The following is a 19142-nucleotide window of genomic DNA, read 5'->3' as shown; positions in this document are numbered from 1 at the left end:
TTTTTGCCCTGCTTCCCCCGGCTCTTGTTCTTCCGTGTTAGTGCCTTTGCATTGTGGGAAATAGAGTTTCTCTCAATTTGAGCAACATTCAAGACCAAAAGCACTCCATGACGCTGCTGTTCTCATATGATACACATTGGTATCACGGGCATAAAACAAGCTTCCCTTTATAGATGTCAGCGTTAAAATGTCAGGTGTTTTTTAAAAAAAAACAATTGTTAAATACTCAGTTAGACTACAAAGTGTCCCGTCATCATAATAGCTGTGCATGTCTGAATGTAGTCACTCCTGTCTTTTCATATAAATATCTGACATTTCATTTATTAAATATGTATTGTGGTCTATGAATAAAGGTTTTATATAGAGAGCAGAATCTTATACATATATGTTAATGTTGCATTTGTTTGTTTTTTAATTAATCCAGTTTAATTCTTCAGTTTCAGTGCATATAAGATAAGAACAACGCAAACAAAGAAAAGGATTCCACACTTTTTTATTCAACCTTCATTCATTCATTCATTTCGGACAGTCTAAGAGCAGTTTTTACAATTTAATTGCAGTTATGTAGTAATGTGCAGACCAATAGAAGGTAAAACCCCCATCTTTCAGAAAAAAAAAAGAGAAACCCTCTCAAATACTACATAGCATTAGCACGAACACTGGTAAAGGAACATCCAAGAGAATTGACAAGACACAAGTCTACAATTAGTGCACGTTCTTCGTCGAACATGAGCTGTTACTGTGAGGAAAGGTGAGTTAAATCCAATACTGCCTAAAACACAGCAATCATCATGACCTGCAGATCTAACGGAATGAAATGAGCACATAAAATCTACTTTAAAATTACTATAAAATTCTCTGTAACACTAGCTTTATCGGAGCTGGTATGTTTTGAGTAAACTGAAAAGAGGCGTGAGGTATGAAGATGGAACACTAGACTGGTTTAACGGAAAAGTAACATCAGTAGGACTTTATTTATGTCTGATAGTGATCATCATGCAGTCTGGCTCAAATGTGTGTGTGTAGTGTAAAGCTGGGGTCAGTGTGTGTGTGTGTGTGTGTGTGTGTGTGTGTGTGTGTGTGTGTGTGTGTGTGTGTGTGTGTGTGTGTGCGTGTGTGAGTGTGTGTGTGAATATATGTTGTTTGTGGTTTAGTTGACTACAGCAGATGAGCACATCTTGTTGATCCCACAGGCATTAGACCCCCTGTAAAGGTAGTAGTAACCCTGTAAGAGAGACAAAGAGAAATGAACACATGTACTCTCACAACTTTACACGAGTAGCAACAAAGTAGGAATGTGACTTTATTTAACTTTCTCTTTACTTGTCATCAAACCCTTCAGTTTAATGCAGTTTAATACAAAATAGTAGTGAGTTTTGTACAGTATGTTGCAAAAGTACAACACAGGACTGGTTCACTGCGCTGAAACATCATTTTGACAGCCGATACAGGTGGAGCTTGGCTCAAATGCTATTGGCGCAGATTAATCTGCCGAATTGATTAATCTACCAACTTTTAATTTTCTGATCACTTATTATTATTTACAGACTGTTTACGTCTTGTTGTGTCGAATTCAGTAGAGCACATTGACACATATTAGGTGAGATGTTTCACTAAAGACTGGTTTGTACTTTTCATCTTGTCATACAAGATATTTCGGTGATACCTTTCATTGTAAGATCAGAATGTGGGCTCTAGTTGCTCTATTTTTAAGAAAAATACAGTCTTATTTTTAAAAACTTTTTCAGTCTCTCTCGAACTGAGAGTATTAGTAGGTCGGGTTGTCTTACCTGTTCTCCATAATCCTCTCCCCAGCTGTTTTTGATGGCCCAGAATGGGATACCTTTACCTGAAAACACAGAAAGATTCATACAGTGCATTTGACTCCATCCTGATTCACAAAAATTATCATCCTTTGGTGACACGTTATTCAGGAGTTTGACGGCAAACAAGAAGAACAAATGTCATAAAACAAGGAGAGGTTAATAACACACTTACGTTCTCCGTATCCCACCATCAGCACAGCGTGGTCGATCATCCAGGGGTTGCAGAAGATCTTCAGAGGGTGAGATACACCCTTCCTGTAGAACTACAGACAGAAACATGATACATTTTGACATGGTGTTGTCTCTTTATTTGTAGTTCTCATGGAGGTGAAGCATGTGATAAGATTCTAGTGATTCAGTCATTGCTGTGGTGGTTTAATATACTGTAGCAGTGATGAAATGCTTACCTGCATGGCGAAAGCATTCAGAGCAACAGAGATTGGTCCATTCTCAGCCAGCCAAGCTGCAATTTCTGAGGAGACAAAAGACAACAAAATGAGTTTGTTTCACAAAATAAATCAAATCTAGTTAGAATTTATGTATCAGTAAAATCAACACCCATCTATCTCCTCTATATATTTGTCTTTGAAATAGGAAATGACAGTTTGGTGGAGTTATTATTTTATATTATTTTGTGAATTACTGGGTTAACCTTTAAGCAACATAAATGCTAGCTAAACTAATGTGCACTCTTCACATGAGTAGCTACATTTAGGAACATAACAATTATTGTTAGGGGGGAGTCCAGCACATGGCGGTCATGCAACAGCAACACAGTTTTCCCTGAAATGCTACAAGGTCTGGGGGAGGGAAACTCTCTCACAGATTTCCTTGAATATCGATCCCTGGCTGCTCACACATGACCCCATGCAGGAACTGACTGATTGTGTGAAAGGGGCTTTAGATACAAAAAATAAAAAACTTCTTAGTGTGTATTTTAGTAAGGAATTCTGTCTACATATTTATCTGATTTTTCTCTTCCCATTCTTTTTCATTCGCTCTCTATTCGCTCAGCCCACTCACCCTTCTCGTCTTTGGACAGCTCCACAGAGCTGTTGATGTAGGCGGCCACCTTCCCGCTGGTGAAGTCGCACCTCTGCTTGTGCCCACTGTAGGAGTAATCAGCCTCTGACTCCAGACCACCTTAATACACAAATGAAGATTAAAAGGGTTATGCAGGGTTATGCCATTTAAATGAACAACTTTAATGTCCTGAGAAAAAATGGGGAGTGGAAGCTTAAATGTTTCAGAATGATTGCACACATCACTCGTCCTCCACCACATCTTTCTTACCCAGCTTCTCAATAGCTTCATAAGCATTTGACGGCAGCCCTCCCCTGCACGCCTGGTCCAGCCCATCACAGTCAACCAGCTCTGTTAGGGACAAATTGATAAACCAATCAAACCATGGCTTCTTATCTGCAAATGTAGACAATGATTTCGCTTTCTGCAGGAGAAAGTTATTGAATTACTGTAACATCTTTTTTTTTTAGTTTGTTTGTGCATCAGGTGTTACCTTGTTCAGACAGGGACAGCAACGACCCATTTTTTAGGAACCACTGGCCTTCAATGTTGCCTGTGACAGAAAAAGCCCAGCAGGATCCACACATACCCTACACAAACACACATACAGCAAGTTAGCATGAAGTAGGAAGCAGGTGTAATTAATTAATTAGTAACATGCTATTTAGGGTAGCTGCTCTGTAATTAACTGATTGATTGTACCTGGTTCTTAACAGAACTGACAGCTCCGTGATCCCGCCAATCCCAGCTAGCGGGAGCGGGGTCTTGGGCAGGAGATGCTGGCTTCATCTGTCGATGAAGAGTCCATTGACTCAGCAGCGGGTTCAGGTATGTAGAGCGAAACTCTTCCTCTGGAGAAAGCAGTCACACTTTTGTGTTACTCAAGAGGATTCTTTGGAGAAGAGCTGATGCAACACAAGAAAAGTGGAAGATGCACTTCCTCAAAGGAAACAGTGTGGAAATACAAGTACACATGCACAGACATACACATACCGGTTAGGTCACTGAACTTGGTGACTCCATATTCAGCTGAGCCTTGATCCAATGACTGGAGCTTCTCAGCAGTCTTCAGGTTCTCGTGGAAGATGCGCAAACGGCGGTCTGCCTCTACAGAAGTCAAATAAACACATAGTTAAAAATGATCTGGCACTTGAAAGTTTCCCTGCCTTGTTTATTCATTTTTTAAAGTCAGCAACACTCCAGCAACCAAACAACCAATCCATATCTAATCTTTTGTTAATTATCGATTATCTGTCACTTGCAGACAGAGACATAAGTCCTTTTCACACAGAGTTCCTGCGATACTACTGCAATGAAGGCCGCCATTGTGCTGGCTTTGCTTTTTAACACTGACCCAAAAAATGCCGGCATAATGTCACCCCAGTTTGTGATTTTAGATAGCATGGTGTCGTTCTAGAAGCAAAAGAGGCACAAAGTGTAGCACGCCGTGTTTAGCAGCGCGTACACCTGCTTATCCTTTTATTTTAGATTCCTGGATTTGTATTCATAACTATGTGGTTATCTGTCATGGTTATGTTGCGTTTAAGGTTTTAACTATTTTGTTCATGTTTATTCAGTGTTGATGCTTATAAACCATAAGCACACGAGTCACTCATTTCAAAGGTATTGAATTGACAGGCGATATTATAATATAGGTTTTCATGTAGCTTGAAGAGCTTCTATTGTTGCCATGATTAGGCTGTGAGTACATCCAAGGTTCAGGGTGTGGAGACAAGAATGTGACACTATATGAATCATGCTATGTTTGGTGTGTTCAGTACATACCGTGTGTCTCAGTCACTCACCTTCCTGGCTGCTGTAGCCCTTATTGTATTTCACCATAAACTCTTTGAACTGGCCCAACAGCTCCATCGACTCCTGCCAAAGGAAGAGCAGACAAACAAGCAGAATCAACACAGACCTTCTCCTCAAGCTCAAGTTCAAATGGATAATAGCAGCTTACACAACACTGCTGGAGTACATAAGAGGCAAATAACAAGATGAAACTTAACACAAACATTGTTATCAGCCCTGTTATTGATCCAAAATATGACATAATTTTTACCTCCAGAGGCTGGCTGGTTGATGCATCCGTCACCTTGTTGGTCTCTTCTAGTTGAGGTTCACCTGATAAGAGAGACATTGAGGACAACATGTTACGTGTCAATCGAAGATTAAAAATCAACATTTATTCATGGACTTTTACCTTATTTATCTCTTTGGAATAAAACCAGACTTTTCCAGCACAAAAGTAAACATGAGCGTTACATAATAAGGTCAAATTTGCATAAAGTCGTTCCTCTGTGACTGTGTCAGTGCACTGACTCATTCGTTTGGGCAACTTGGTATGATCAGTGTCAATCAATACAAATAGATCCTTTAGTCATCTAGGAATCCTATTTTGTAATGATGGTTGAAGACCACTTCACAAGGTGCAGTGTGTCAGATTTTGGGGCATTTATTGACATAAATTTAATATATTTATAATTATTTTTTCATTAGTGTACAATCACCAGAAACTAAGAATCATTCTGTTTTTGTTACTTTAGGATGAGCCATTTATATCTTTAAAGTGAGAAGGTCCACCATGCTGCACCGCCATGTTTCTACAGTAGCCCAGAACAGACAGACCAAACACTGGCTCGAGTGTGTGCACTGGATCTTTAAAGATGACTTTCTGTATATATGTTGTAATAAAAAGTCTGATAGAATCAATCCTAGAAGATCATGCTGCTATTAAAGAGGAAGCAAAGCATCATGGGATAACACTGAAACAACATAAATAGCATTACAATTAATCTAGGCCTCGTGGGATACAATTATATGCAAGATACCGGTGCAGAGGAACCACAGTCATCTCTTGTGAACTGTAGCTCAGGACAGCTGTAACTGAAAAAACATGAATCTTCTTTGTTTAATGATCAATGATTGTGGTTGCCAACTGACCTTTAGGCTGGCACTTCTGTTTGAGCAGAGTTGAAGTGCCCTGCCAGGGGATGTCCCACACTTCAAACACACACACCTCAGTCTGACAGGAATAAAAAGGTACACAGAGACACAGATATTCCATATTATAAACAGTGAATTAATCTGATTATATTGTCATACACAGATTATCTGATTACAGTGTTGAAAATTGACTGAATAAGTGGAATAATGTCTTTCACACAGTGCATTCCAAGCTCACAACATCAAATATAGCAAGTTATTTATAACTGGAGTGAAACAGATTCATTTAGACTCTATCTTAATTATTTTTGACTTAGACAGAGGCTGCTTGTAAAAAAGGGAATAGGTTTCCACGATAACGTCTAAGAAAAGAGGTTTAAAGAGAAGTTCCTGTGTCAGTGCTGTGCATGCATGCATGTGGGCATGAGGCATGAGCGTGCTCGGGGCTACTTTAAGTCAGACTAAGGTCACAAGATCAGATGACTGGGGATGACTGAACAAAACAGAACTACACTGTTGCAATATTAAGTTGTTTCACAGTCGCATCATGGGATATTAAATATGTCTAATTAAATATGCTATTTCAAAACCATGATAATGACCTACACTGAGCTAATCTCTTGTTAATTCACTCTCCCTCCCTCTCTCTCTCTCTCTCTCTCTCACACACACACACACACACATCCTACCTTGAGTTTCTGTGTCTCAGGATAGAAGTCACATGTCCTTAGCATGGTGGATTTCTTACACTGAGTGTTACTTAGTTCCACTGTTATGGTGTAGCGGATACCCTTCACCAGCTGGAAAACAGACAAACACACACAGACAGGGGTCACTTTTAATACACAGACAAGAAGTCTTACCATTAAAAGGGGCTTTATTCAGACATGTCTCTAATTGTGTTGCAGTCTAGTATACCAGCGGGCACTGAATAGCAGACTAAGCTTTTAGTGCGTGTATATCGACTATGTTGTAGTATCTGGATGCTTCTTTTGCTGCATGGACACTGTGGTGGCAGGGCCTCTCTGCACGGACGGGTGCGCTGACAGTGCAATGCAACTCTGATCAGGCCAGCTGGTGGTGATGTCAAGTCAGGCTACACATATCAATGATATGACTTCCGGCCCGCATGTATCCTCTCTACGCAGGTTTTTCAAAAAGTGACAAAATTCAAATCTATTACAAACTTGATAACAGATGTGTGAATGGCGAAAATAAAATGTACTGAACAATAATCATCTATATTGTTTTGCACAGGAACATTTGTACCGCAGTGACCAGTTTATGCCATTATTTTGAAGGTACGTCACCTTCTTTCCGGCCTTTGTTTAGCTAACTCTTGGTGGCATGACGCAGGTTTAAATGGCCCCCAGCCTCTTGTTTACAGAACTGGGCGCATATAACTCTTACTGCAGTGTACTGAATCATTAAAAACACTTTTCTCAATCCACATATCAATCATTGTGACAAACTATGTCAATGCTGTGAATAAATAAACGTGAAAACTGTTACGAGCAACCGTCTTTGTTGTTGTTGTTGTTGATGTTGTTGTTGTTGATGTTACCTGTTTTGTGGCCGAGAGGAGCCGGCTGACTTTGCGGAGGTGCATGGCGTTGGAGCCCCGGTTGTAGCGCTCCTCGGCGAAGGCCAGGGCCTTCTTCAGGCCCGGGTCCGACTCATGTAGCTGCACAGGGGAGCCGGGGGGACCGAACAGAGGCCGGTCGAGGTCCTCGCCAAGCCCGAGTACCGAGCCCAGCACGGCGGCCAAGGCCAGCCACAGGATTAAGGGACAACAGCGAAATCCGGCCATCGTGTTGATCCCAGTGTGTCGTCGAAAAGAGAAAGGGACCAATGTCAAGTCCTTGCTCGGTTAAAAGGAGGGATGTTTGTTTTCCTAGAAGAAAGATCGATATGGAGTTATCAGCAGCGGTTATACAAGCGGTAACACCAGTGTTGTTGCCAAACAAACCCGATGGTGAGGCTGTGGGAGGAGACAGGAGTATTAATGAGAGGGGTGTGTTCAAGACACACACAGCTAACACCCCCAGACTCTTTAACAATGGGGTCACTTTTAAATACGTAATAACTGATTAACAAATCACAACATTGTATATAAGTCGTGATGAAAAGACAGAAAAATGGGTCATCACATATTGTGGTGACTGTAAGGTAATATGAATACTTATAGACATTGTTTTGTTGAAAAGTAATTATAACAGTTTAAACTGTTAGGTTTGTCTTAACAGAACTGTCTTTTATAATATCATATTGGTTGATGCAGTGAAATTAAATGTCTAAATACTGGCAGACCTCTTGGGAGACCAAAGAGAAAACAGTCACTATAGAGTACATATAGGCCTGCAGCAAACAAGGCCCCGTGTACAACAATCAAGTAGCCTATATACTTCTGGATATGTACATATCCAAATAAGGAAAGTCACAAGTTGCAAAACTTTACTCTGGTTGATAACTTCATGAAGACAGTATGAGTCTTTATTAATTTCCCCATTACCATATTATTTTATATTCAGGAATCTCACTGAACAGTTAAAAATAAAATAAAGTAAGATAAGATAAGATAAGATAAGATAAATCTTTATTGATCTCCAGTGAATTTGGTTGTTGCAGCAGCACAATGACAGAAATAAGTACAGATAGGTATATAAATAAAAAATAAAAAATAATTAAAAATAGAAACTATACAAGAGCTTTTGGACAGAATTACAGGTAAAGTGGTGTGATTGATAGCTGCAGAGTTAACAAGTCAAAGCCAAGAGCAAACACCAGATTAATATGTGATATTATCTAGTAATTAAACCCAGTTTTTGTCTGTATTAATATAGACATGTAATTTAAGTATAATATAGAATATACAGCAAGTCAGTGTTAACATTAACATGGTACAGTATAATATAAAATGGTACATAATGATATATGGGATATGAGATATAGTATAAAACAGTATAAAGTACATTACAGCAATATAACGTAATGTACTAGATGTATATACAGATATATAACATATTACTTTGTTTTTAAACTGTATTTAATGAGGGAGAGTTCACTGAGAGCAGTGTTTGCCTATTACAACCACAGTCTGATCCGTTGGACACCGAGCAGCTCCACTGGAGTGGTTTGGGTTGGAGCCTTGTTCAAGGGCACCGAAGTGGTGGTAATATAGGAGGGGCAAGTGCTGCCTTTTACTTTCCCTTGCTAGATTTATCCAGGCACAGGCTCGCTTCTCTAACTATTGGGCCATGGTACAGTGGGTATTGTGTTGAGTAATATATGACAAAATGTATCGTCAGTCCAGCAGAGAGAGGGAGAGGGAGCTTGGTGTGATTATCTCTGGTGTAATGTGGGAAATGGGTCTGTGTGTGTTGTGTGCTGTTATAGACTGAGACTTCTCCACTACTGTTGAACAGTCTGATGGCAGCAGTTACAGATAAGAGCCTGAAACACTCTGTATTGCACCTGGCGTATTGCTGTGGCTGAATGGACTACCTTCCTCACCAGCTTGTAGAGTCTGCTGGCCTCACCAGTATTGATGCCACAACCCCAACACACTAAAGAACAAACTTCAAACTGATAAAAGATCTCCAGGGGCATGTCACACACATCTGAGTCTCCTCAGGAAGATGTCTGCTCTGCCCCTTCACGAGGAGGCCATCTGTGTTGTGAGACCAACCCAGTTCATTGTTGATTTGGGCCCCAAAATATTTGTACGAGTTCACCCTCTCCAACCTCCTATCAGTAGATGATGAGGGATAGGAGATGGACAGGGAATCTTTTCTTCTGGTAGTCGACCAGCTCTTTGGTCCTGCTGATGTTGAGCTTCAGGTGATTGTTGTTGCACCATGTAAGCAAGATCTACATCAACCCTCCTTACTCCTCCTCATTGTCATTGTTAATGCATCCAACAATAGAGGAGTCATTGGAAAACTTTTGGAGGATGTAGGAACTTGAGTTAGGGCGTAAGCGTGAGACATAGGGTGTGAAAATTAAAGGCGCCATCAAAGTCCCAATACAACAAAGACGTTTTGATTAGCCTACCTCTGGATATTATTGTAAATTCTAATGTCCATCCAATGTGGCACACCACTGTAACCAGCCAGTAAGTGGAAAGTGGGTTGTTGTGAATGAACCTGGGGGGAAATTAAATACGGACACTAGAGGGCGACAAATATCTTAACTTCTCGATGATTTCTGTAAGAGGACTTTTATTTTGAAAGTAAAAGACCCGGTGAGTATGCAAACTGAAGATTTCATGAATAAATGGGATACATTACAGGCTACTATTAGTATTTAGACATATTTGTCAAAGTTTATGACAAACTAAAGATAGCACAGATTTTAAGTCAGTTTAGTTGACTTTTATAGCGATTGCACTTTTATTTTGTAATGTTCTGGCCGGAAGTGTTATTGTTGATGCTGCTGCTGAAGCACAGGCGCTAGCGCTGCTAGCACCGCGGCCAGGAACATCTATTGACGACAGCTAAAGCTAAGCTAACATTTTAAACTTGCTGAGGGTTTTACTCAAGGTTTTCCTCTAATCACGTTAGCCCATCGTGGAAACAACGTTAGTTGCCACTTTACCCCTCGAAGCGACAAAATAGCTGTCGTGAACGTTATGACTAATTTATTTTTAGGGATCAGGTTGTATTCTTAGCATTAGCCTCTGAGCAAAGGTCTGACTGGCGGACATGGAGACTCGGGGGATTGAAGACATGTTTGACTTTCGTCGGTAAGTCAGCTAACGGCAGCTAGCTGTTAACCTTCAGCTAACGATAATTAGCCATTTGCAGTGATGTTGCAATCTTATCCTGTGTGCTAAAGAAATGCTGTAAAATATTATGCGGTGACATCGGTCGTTGGCTAGCTAACTACTGTAGATTTCCAAAGGAAGGGATATCAAACCTTTTATAAAACGAGCAGCTAATTAGCTAGCTAACCTAGGAGTGTGGTGGTGACGTTAACGTAAATATTTCATCGCCAACAATTATTTTGCAACCGTGTGCAGTGCTAATTTAGTGCACACGTCGTGCTGTCATCAGCTGAATCGTTAGGTGGTTCATTTAGCAGAGCTAGTTAGCTAGCCTAACCATAAATGGTTGTTGAACTTTACACTGAGAGTGAAGTTTTCCAAAAGACTCAACTTGACACAGTAGGCTGAGATAACATGTACCTCTGTGTATATACAGTGTATAACTTTGCCATAAGCGTCACCTCAGCTTTGAAAAGTGAAAGTTGTGCCTCGATCATGAACTCCAAAAATAAAGTGCCTCATCTCATCTTTCACATGAATAGGCCTGTAGGTACTGATTATGGTGTTGAATATTAGGACAAAGTAGGCCTAGATTAATATTGGGCATCCCAGATGTTCTGTCAATCACGTAGCGACACGTGTAATGACGTGTAGAAAACGAAAGCTGTGGATGTGTTAAACTGCCATACTGAAACTTACTGTTAATACTCTATGAAACAGGCCGGTGATGTTTATTTTTCAGCTCTCATTAATTGTAATACACCAGAGAACTTGAGAGAAATTCACAAAAAAGTCTTGAATTGAGTTAACTGGGAGTGTGAAGTAGAATATGCCCATGTCCAACAGTGTTAATTGCAAAACATACACAGCAGCTGAATGTGAAGTTTTTATTAATGTAAGCTATAAGGATGGTAGTTCACACATGGCTTATTTTTCAGTTTGTTTGCTTCTGATACTGTAAGTCACTGTCAGTGTGATTCGCGTGGCCTGTCAAGATCACATCAGCAATCACATTTCACCTCTTTCAGCCTTTATCTACTGCACTGACAATGTTCTCATTCTTTCTCTGTACAGGTTTCCCAAAGATGCCGTTGTTCTCCTGCTGTTGCTGGTTTACTTTCCAGTTGGGATTTGTTTGACGTTAATAAGGATTTTTATTGGTGTTCACGTGTTCTTGGTCAGCTGTGCACTTCCAGAAAGTTTTATCAGAAGGCAAGTATTTTGAAATATCACTGTTTCTATTTACGCAAATTAGTCTCAAGAGTAACAATGTAGCTGTAGTAGTCACATGTATGTCATTAATAATATTTTAGGTACCAGTTGTAGTAGAAATATAAGGAAAAATGGCTATAATGGATACTGTGTGCCCCATCTTAAAAATAATTGCAGCATGGCTGCCTCTCACAGCTATAATGACTGCTTTAAATTCAGCCACCCCATTAAATACTATAATGGCCAGTGGCTGCTCAATGTGTTTGGTGTGGTATGTGTCTATTACACAGTGACCTCCTGTAAATGAGACCCATCGCTCAGTAATTTACATGTTTAAATAAAGGTAATGACTGTGGTATTGAAGAACCTCATCATTTAATTAGGTGACACGTGTAAATGACCTGGACGTTTCTATAAGAGCATAGAGAAAAAAATAAAACATACTGAGCTCATTAAACTGTTTGTTATGAAAATGGTAATAAATTACTGCCCACTGTTATTTCTTTGTCCTCTCAGATTTATTGTAAGGATTATGTGCTCAGTCCTGGGGATGCATGTGAGACAGAAAAACCCTCGCTCCAGAGACAGAAACACAAAGCTTTACATGTGCAATCATGTGACAGAGTTCGACCACAACATAATCAACCTTCTGACCGCCTGCAATACCGTGAGTGTTTGACTTCCGAAATCCACTTTGCTTTTCCTGATGTGTTAAATATTTTAGACAACTCACATTCATAAGACTGGTACACACTTCCTTTAACAGTTCGCACTTGTCAGCATGCAGCAGCTGTGGATATGGCACGTACCTCTCAAAAGTTTAAAAGTATATTCTTAAAAGAATTCAGTGTGTAATTCAAAGTTGTATATTTTAATGTATTGAAATTCATAGATGATCTCTATGAAATTAATGAAATGTGCTTGTTTTTGTAGTTTTCATTGTGTCGATAACTGGTACACTTGGACACTTTTCATTTCACCTTCATGTAAGCTGTCCTAGTGAAACCTCAAAGATTACAAAGAAAACTGCATGCTGCAGATGACGCATGCCGCTTGCAGAGGAGACGATGTGTGCACTGGTGCATGAAGCATATTAAAGTCTTGCATGTATAGTGTCCAGGCCATCTTTCTATCCCATCTTTGACCTTTTTTTATTCTACCAGTGCACATTGTTGTGTTTTGCTGGTAAATACAGTGAATGCAGTGTTACGTGAGCTTACTGTGTCTGTTTCTACTCATTAGCCCCAGTTAGAGGGCTCCACAGGCTTTGTGTGTTGGGCCAGAGGCTTCATGGAAATCCATTCAGCATCTGGCCAGGAAGCAATCGGAGAGACTCTTCAGAGGTATTGCTCCACTGAAGGCACCCCACCTTTGCTCCTGTTTCCTGAGGAGGACACCACAAACGGCCGTGCTGGCCTGCTCAAGTTCAGGTGAGTGCTATATTTCTGCTGCAGGATCTAACTACACATCGTAAGATTGATGTGACATGTTTGATTTATGTCGCTGAGGATGGCACAGTTAATACTTGTGAGTGGAATTTGTTGATGCAATGCTAGTAAAAAGTGAAATATTTCCTCATAAATTCTGCCTTTGCGCCCTTGATTCTGCTTTTGGATGGTCCTTTTTATATTTACATACAATAATCCTAGTCCTCCAGCACCGTTTGGGATCAGTATAAACAAATGGCGACGGTGTTTTGGCCTCACACTCATGACTTTGGTTGTAAAAAGAAACTGTGATTTTAATCAAGCCAGCTACAAATTATCATTCCTCTTCTACGGCACTTTGAGATAGAGATGAATTACTGTGGCGGTTGTTTCCTCCTACTAATTTCCCTCTGGAGTTGCACAGGCAAATTAGTGTTAGGAAGTGAAAACAGCTGCAAAATTGATTCATTTCTGTCGTTAATTTGAGTAACTCATAAGCAAGTGTACTATATCTGCAGCCAAAGTCCCCTGGAGGTGCACCGGAACCTAAAATAGGACTTCATAATAGGATAGAAGAATATTGCTTTGCTTTTGTTTGCACAGTTCTGAAATTGATTTTATATTAGTTTTTTTTTACACACTAAAAGTGACTCAATCAGGCCAGAACCCTTTTGTGCCATGTACAAAACACACCAACAGTGTCGTGATTCTCCATGTAAACATTTTTTTTTTATTAATCTGTTTTTGTTTTGTTGAAAAAAAAAAGAGTCAGATTTTGCTTATACAACCTGATGTGTTCACAGCGTACAGACTCACCATCTAACATACTAAATATGTTTATTTCCTTTCAGTTCTTGGCCTTTTTCACTGACTGATTCCATTCAGCCTGTGGCCTTACGGGTGACCAGACCATTGATTGCTTTGGTAAAGTAATTTGATCATGCATTTTAAGACAAAAATAGACTGCATTGACTGTTTGAATCTTGAGTGCTGTGTGGAACATGAGTATAACAAGTACAGAGGAAGGAGATTTCTTCATGTGGTTGTTAATGACTGTAACAAGACACTGACAATGCAAAATGTCAACCTACAGAGGAAGGAAGGACATGAATAAGGGAAAATAAAGCATTTTACATACAATTTCTCTGTTAGTGAGCTGCTTACATCTAGTCCAGTCGTCTCAGTACCAAAACTAATTTTGTCTTGTGCTGCTCAGTGCAGCAGTAGGTAAAGTTACAAAGTGTAGTTGCAGGATTGTTCGGGTCACCAGGACACGGTGCCACAGCTATTATTGTCCCTCTCCTCTCTGTGAGTGTCTGTGCAAACATAGTTGAAGTAGGGCATGTCACACTAAGCCGTAATATAACAGTATGATTGACTACATTGTATTCTTGTCTACCCACAGAGCACACCAGAGTCGAGTTGGATGATGGAGCTCTTGTGGACATTTTTTGTTCCATGTACAGTGTATCATGTAAGGTACTAAATAATTTGTATTATTATTTCTATCAGCAATTGTCTTTTGATAATTCTGATCTCCTGCTGACAGAGTAATCATAGTCTGGTGGTAAAGTTTTGCTTTGGCACAAGTAACAACCCCCGGCTCATCTCTGGCCAGTAATGTTGATTAACGAGCATGCCTCTCAAATGGTCTTAAAATTCAATGGCTTCAGTTTTTCAGTTTTAAATAGTCTCCTGTTGATTTTCAACAATACTGTCGCCATAATTGTTGTCAGAATGACTCCTTATTTTGCTTTTTTGTTTTTAATTTTCATTCCAGTTGGCTCCCGCCAGTATCCAGACAAGATGGCGAGTCCATGCAGGAGTTTGCCAACAAAGTCCAGGAGGTAAAACAATGTTTGCCAGCTTAGCGGATTAATAAAGTTAGATTTGTAATAGCAAAAACAAATATGTGAAAAACTGTTACAGTACATACAGCACTGAAAGTTAGGCAGTTTATCCCATTTTTTTCCTCCGGCCCTAGCACTGATATCCAGATTCCTCTTTAGTAAGCAACAAAGATCTAGCTATAGTTCCCTAAATGCACAACCTATAATTTGTCCGTCAGCAGTGTTTTCCAGAGGATTTGTGAGACTGTGGTGGTCAGACCTTTGACCCTCTGTGGGGGTGCAGGGGCATAGACCTCCGGAAGAATATTTTGCACAAATTAAGGATAAAAGGTGCAATATGTAAGAATTGGCTACCTGTCAAATTCATACTCACCACAAATAGGTGGCAGCATATTACTAGAGTAACCACTAACTGCTGCTCATTATAACTGCAGTTAGTCAGTTAACGGTGTTAGCTGTGCAGCTAGCGGTCCAGACTGGGGGCTCGGAGCACCGGGGAAGTGTTGATGTTAATGCTGCTAGCACAGAAGCTTTGGCTCAGGACAGACCAGGGTTAGCTGATTAGCTGGCTAGCATGTTAACTTAAGTAGATAGTTCTGCAACACAGTTCATAGTCGTCATAACATCAAAACTTCACATTCTATTGATAATTTGTTTTTAATTTTTTCACGTTTTCAACTAAAATCTTACATACTGCACCTTTAATGCATCAAACTGGTGCACTTTGAAAACAACATTAAGAGGCTAAACCTAAGTACTTAACTTTTGCTTCAATATGAGACTGGGGCAGGACAAATTAGGATGTAGTGGGCCGCCACAGTCTAGGTAATATATGGGAAACACTGCATTAATATCCGTTATTGCCTGCTCCTTTGTGCTGCTGTTGTATATTAAAGATGTATCTTTTGTGTGTCTTTTAATTTCAGCTACTAGCTGGTGAACTTGGCTTGGTCTCCACCAAAATCACTAAAGCTGACAAAGCAGAGCACATCAAAAGGAAAAGACACACTGTACCACAAACTGCTACAGGTAAGTAAATTAAAAAACACACAATACATCTGGCTCTCTACATGTTGGGATTCACCTGATTGGTTTAGAGTTTTGGGGGGTAATGTCAGCTGTTTTTCTCCTTCTGCCAGGTGTCAGACCTCCCTCCATTGGCCTTGGTTTCATGGTCCAGAGTTTGGGTGCAGATGATCATAGGATTGCTAAAATGGCCCAACAGGTGAAGGACGTGCTGCCTCATGTCCCGCTGAATGTAATCACAAAGGACCTAGGTAGGGCCCACTTTCAGTGCACGTTTACATTTGGACCCCACGTCCCCGCCACCGTATTGAAATGTACTGTGACTCTCTGCTCTACTGATATCTATCATCTACTCTCTACCACACTCTGCTCTGTTCATTCGATTTGTAACGCATCCTCAAAAACTGGAATAGAGTTTCAATCGCTGCGTGCTTACAGTTGTCTTTTGATTGTTTACAGCAAAAACCAATTGTGTTGACACCACCATAACAAATCTGCTGGAAAACAAAGAGGAAGCTCAAATGGAAGCAACCGGGACGTCGACGTTTGGGCCTTCTAAGAGCAGCTCCTATTCCTGTGGTCCTGCTCCCACCATAAAGGTTTGACAGTTCAGCATGCTGCAGTCTTAGCTCTCTGACTTGGGAATTTAACATACAATTTTAATCATGTGAACAAAAGCTTTTATTTCCTAGAATTTCCTAAGTTGCATAGAAACATTAGTGTTGCATCACATTGATTGATTTTATTTTCAAATACAATCGATCTAGCTTATCGTTTATTTTGCTACTAAATTGATAATTCCACTTTCTTTCCCTTCACAGCCTGCTGCCAAATCCTTTGGGAAATCACCAGCTGACAGACATTTGTCTCTCCAAGAGAGAAAAGAAGCGCTGTATAATTTTGCAAGAAGGTGAGATTTTCTTGCCATTAGCAATGTCACATCAGCAGAGCAGAATTTTAAAAAATATTGCAGCAAAAAGGTCAGCCATACATGGTGGGATTCAATCTTCTGTCAGTCTCTCAACTATTGTTTCAATCAAATGTTTCTGGGCTCATTGAAAATGCTCCATGTCTGTTCAGTTCATGGTAATAAGACACCTCAGAGAAAAGCCAAAGCTGCTTCATTATGCACAACATCTTGCAGTTTTGCAATATTTATTTGGTTTGAGATTTACTTTGAATTAATTCCAAGGGTCATGTCTGTCGCTCAATACTGATTCTACAGAGTGTTAAAGCAGCGCCAGACAAAAGTCTTACGTAAAAATACACCTGTCTTCACTAATTTAGACCCTACAGATTTGTTATGAAATCCAGGCCGTCTCTGAGACAGCAGTGAAGGAGCGAGTCATTGAGAGTTCTCAACTGTTTCTTCTCTTTGGCGTAAAACTTACTCAACCAGAAAAAAAGAGTGTAAGTGGAGTGTAACTTAAAAGTGCAGAAATCAATAATTTTATATTCACAACGGGTCAAACTGTAATGTGAAAGGGGTTGATCACATTGATGAACCCTCAGGGAGCAACAGCTAAATCTGCAGTTCTCCTCAGTTCAGAGTGTTTTAGCATCTTTAAGCTCATTTTTTTTTTTGGATTTAGAGCTCTTTACTGTTTGGGTTCACTCACAACTCTCATCAGCATTGTTTCCAGTGTCAGCAGGCAGCTGTTTTCAATCAAAAGGCTCTGAAAAACCCACTGTAATCTTCCTTCTTAGCACATTATGGAGCCAGTGGAGAGCAAAACAGAACTGAAAGGAGAGTGGGCGTAGGACTTACATTTGTCATGTGGCCTGAAACACAATTCTTAATTTACGCTTATGTTGCTTTGTAAACAAGCAACTGTTTGTATGCATGATTTCCTCTTTTTTATGACACCGTCGTTTACAGCTTGTGGTGGTGACCTCAAGTGGCCAGAACAGTTACAGCTTGGAAAAGTAATATACATGGAACAAATATACCTCCAATGGGCTTCAGTGTATTGTTACATTGATTCTTATTGTAATCATGTTAACAACAAAACATGGCAACTGAAAAAATATTTATTGGACAAACTCAAGGACAAAAAAAAAATGTAGATGCATGTACTGCATATTGTGGTTGAAAATGTAGCAAGTTAGTTTCACAGTATGGGAAAGTTTGACCATAAGGCACTGCATTCATTTTAATTGTGATTAAAAAGTCTATGTCATGTTCATCATCTAAAAACCAAGTGCTTGTCTTAATTGAGAGATCTGACAGATAAAACTCACTCTTAGTAAGTAATCACTGACTGTTGTTTTTATCTGATTCTCCTCCCTCTTCTAGACGCTACATTGAAAAGCACGGATTGGATCAAGAAGACAGTCACTGAACAAACGTTGGGTCAAGCCATCATTGAAAACTCGTCAGAGAGAAGCATATTCACCTTGCATAGCTGTCTAATTTGAATGGTGATTTTATATTCTGTCAACAGGTTCTGTTGAAAAACAGATTTTGTTAATTGCAAATATCGGAGACGAGTATTCACAACATGTACAGTATATGTTGATGGAATGGTGATTATGCATGTGTTTAATTCTTCATTCTGGCTGATACATAATTTTGATAACAATTTGTATTACGATCCACTGACTGTGAATCATCTATTTATTTTTATAATGTCCAGAGTCGTCGATGAAAATAAAGTTCAGCTTGACCTTAAGAACTTTGTCACTGACTGTGTTTTTCCACTGAACGTTGAGTCAAATGTCCAAATCTTTATTACTTTTATTATTTTTATTACTTCTTTTTTACTTGGCTTGGGAAAGATTTAAATGAGAGAATATTATAATAGACTACTGTGATATTTCTTTATAGTTTCATATTCATGCCTCTGTTTCCCCCATATCCTGCCATAAGAGGGAGTCATGGAGCAAATCTATGCTTATGCCACAGAGGCTCAGTGGTCCCTCAACAGTTCTTGAGAAAAGTAGTCTGGAGTCTATTTTGTCCTCTTTAGGACAGATTTGGTCATAGGGACAAACAAAACAATACAACCAAAAGACTAGAGTCTGGTGAGTAACAGTGATTCATGCACTGTGAGTATATGAAATG

At 39.7% G+C, this 19142-nt stretch overlaps 2 protein-coding genes across 3 annotated transcripts; one reads left to right on the top strand and one right to left on the bottom strand.

Moving 5' to 3' along the window:
* Positions 1–476: 476 nt before the first annotated feature.
* ctsf (cathepsin F) lies at positions 477–7744 on the bottom strand. 2 transcript variants are annotated; one of them, XM_073486768.1, is made up of 15 exons: positions 7363–7632; positions 6488–6598; positions 5796–5877; positions 4915–4976; positions 4655–4727; positions 3843–3956; positions 3552–3700; positions 3343–3439; positions 3120–3200; positions 2850–2969; positions 2234–2298; positions 1999–2089; positions 1791–1849; positions 1120–1225; positions 943–1063 (listed from the first exon to the last, which is right to left on the bottom strand). In XM_073486768.1, the coding sequence occupies exons 1-14, from the start codon at positions 7606–7608 to the stop codon at positions 1151–1153; spliced, it is 1425 nt and encodes a 474-aa protein (XP_073342869.1). In that variant the 5' UTR covers positions 7609–7632; the 3' UTR covers positions 943–1063; positions 1120–1150. The 2 variants fall into 2 exon arrangements, with proteins under 2 accessions (XP_073342868.1, XP_073342869.1); XM_073486767.1 differs by having other exon boundaries at positions 477–1225; positions 7363–7744.
* A 2472-nt stretch (positions 7745–10216) lies between these two features.
* aup1 (AUP1 lipid droplet regulating VLDL assembly factor) lies at positions 10217–18753 on the top strand. The gene is made up of 12 exons (XM_073487219.1): positions 10217–10542; positions 11638–11775; positions 12292–12442; positions 13018–13205; positions 14054–14126; positions 14608–14681; positions 14983–15049; positions 15979–16081; positions 16192–16329; positions 16538–16677; positions 16900–16988; positions 18375–18753. Exons 1-12 carry the CDS (start codon positions 10502–10504, stop codon positions 18418–18420), a joined length of 1248 nt encoding a protein of 415 aa, XP_073343320.1. The 5' UTR covers positions 10217–10501; the 3' UTR covers positions 18421–18753.
* Positions 18754–19142: the final 389 nt, after the last annotated feature.

Source organism: Pagrus major, chromosome 18, assembly GCF_040436345.1.
Source record: "Pagrus major chromosome 18, Pma_NU_1.0".
NCBI lineage: Eukaryota > Metazoa > Chordata > Actinopteri > Spariformes > Sparidae > Pagrus > Pagrus major.
This window is presented reverse-complemented; position numbering and strand designations above follow the sequence as displayed.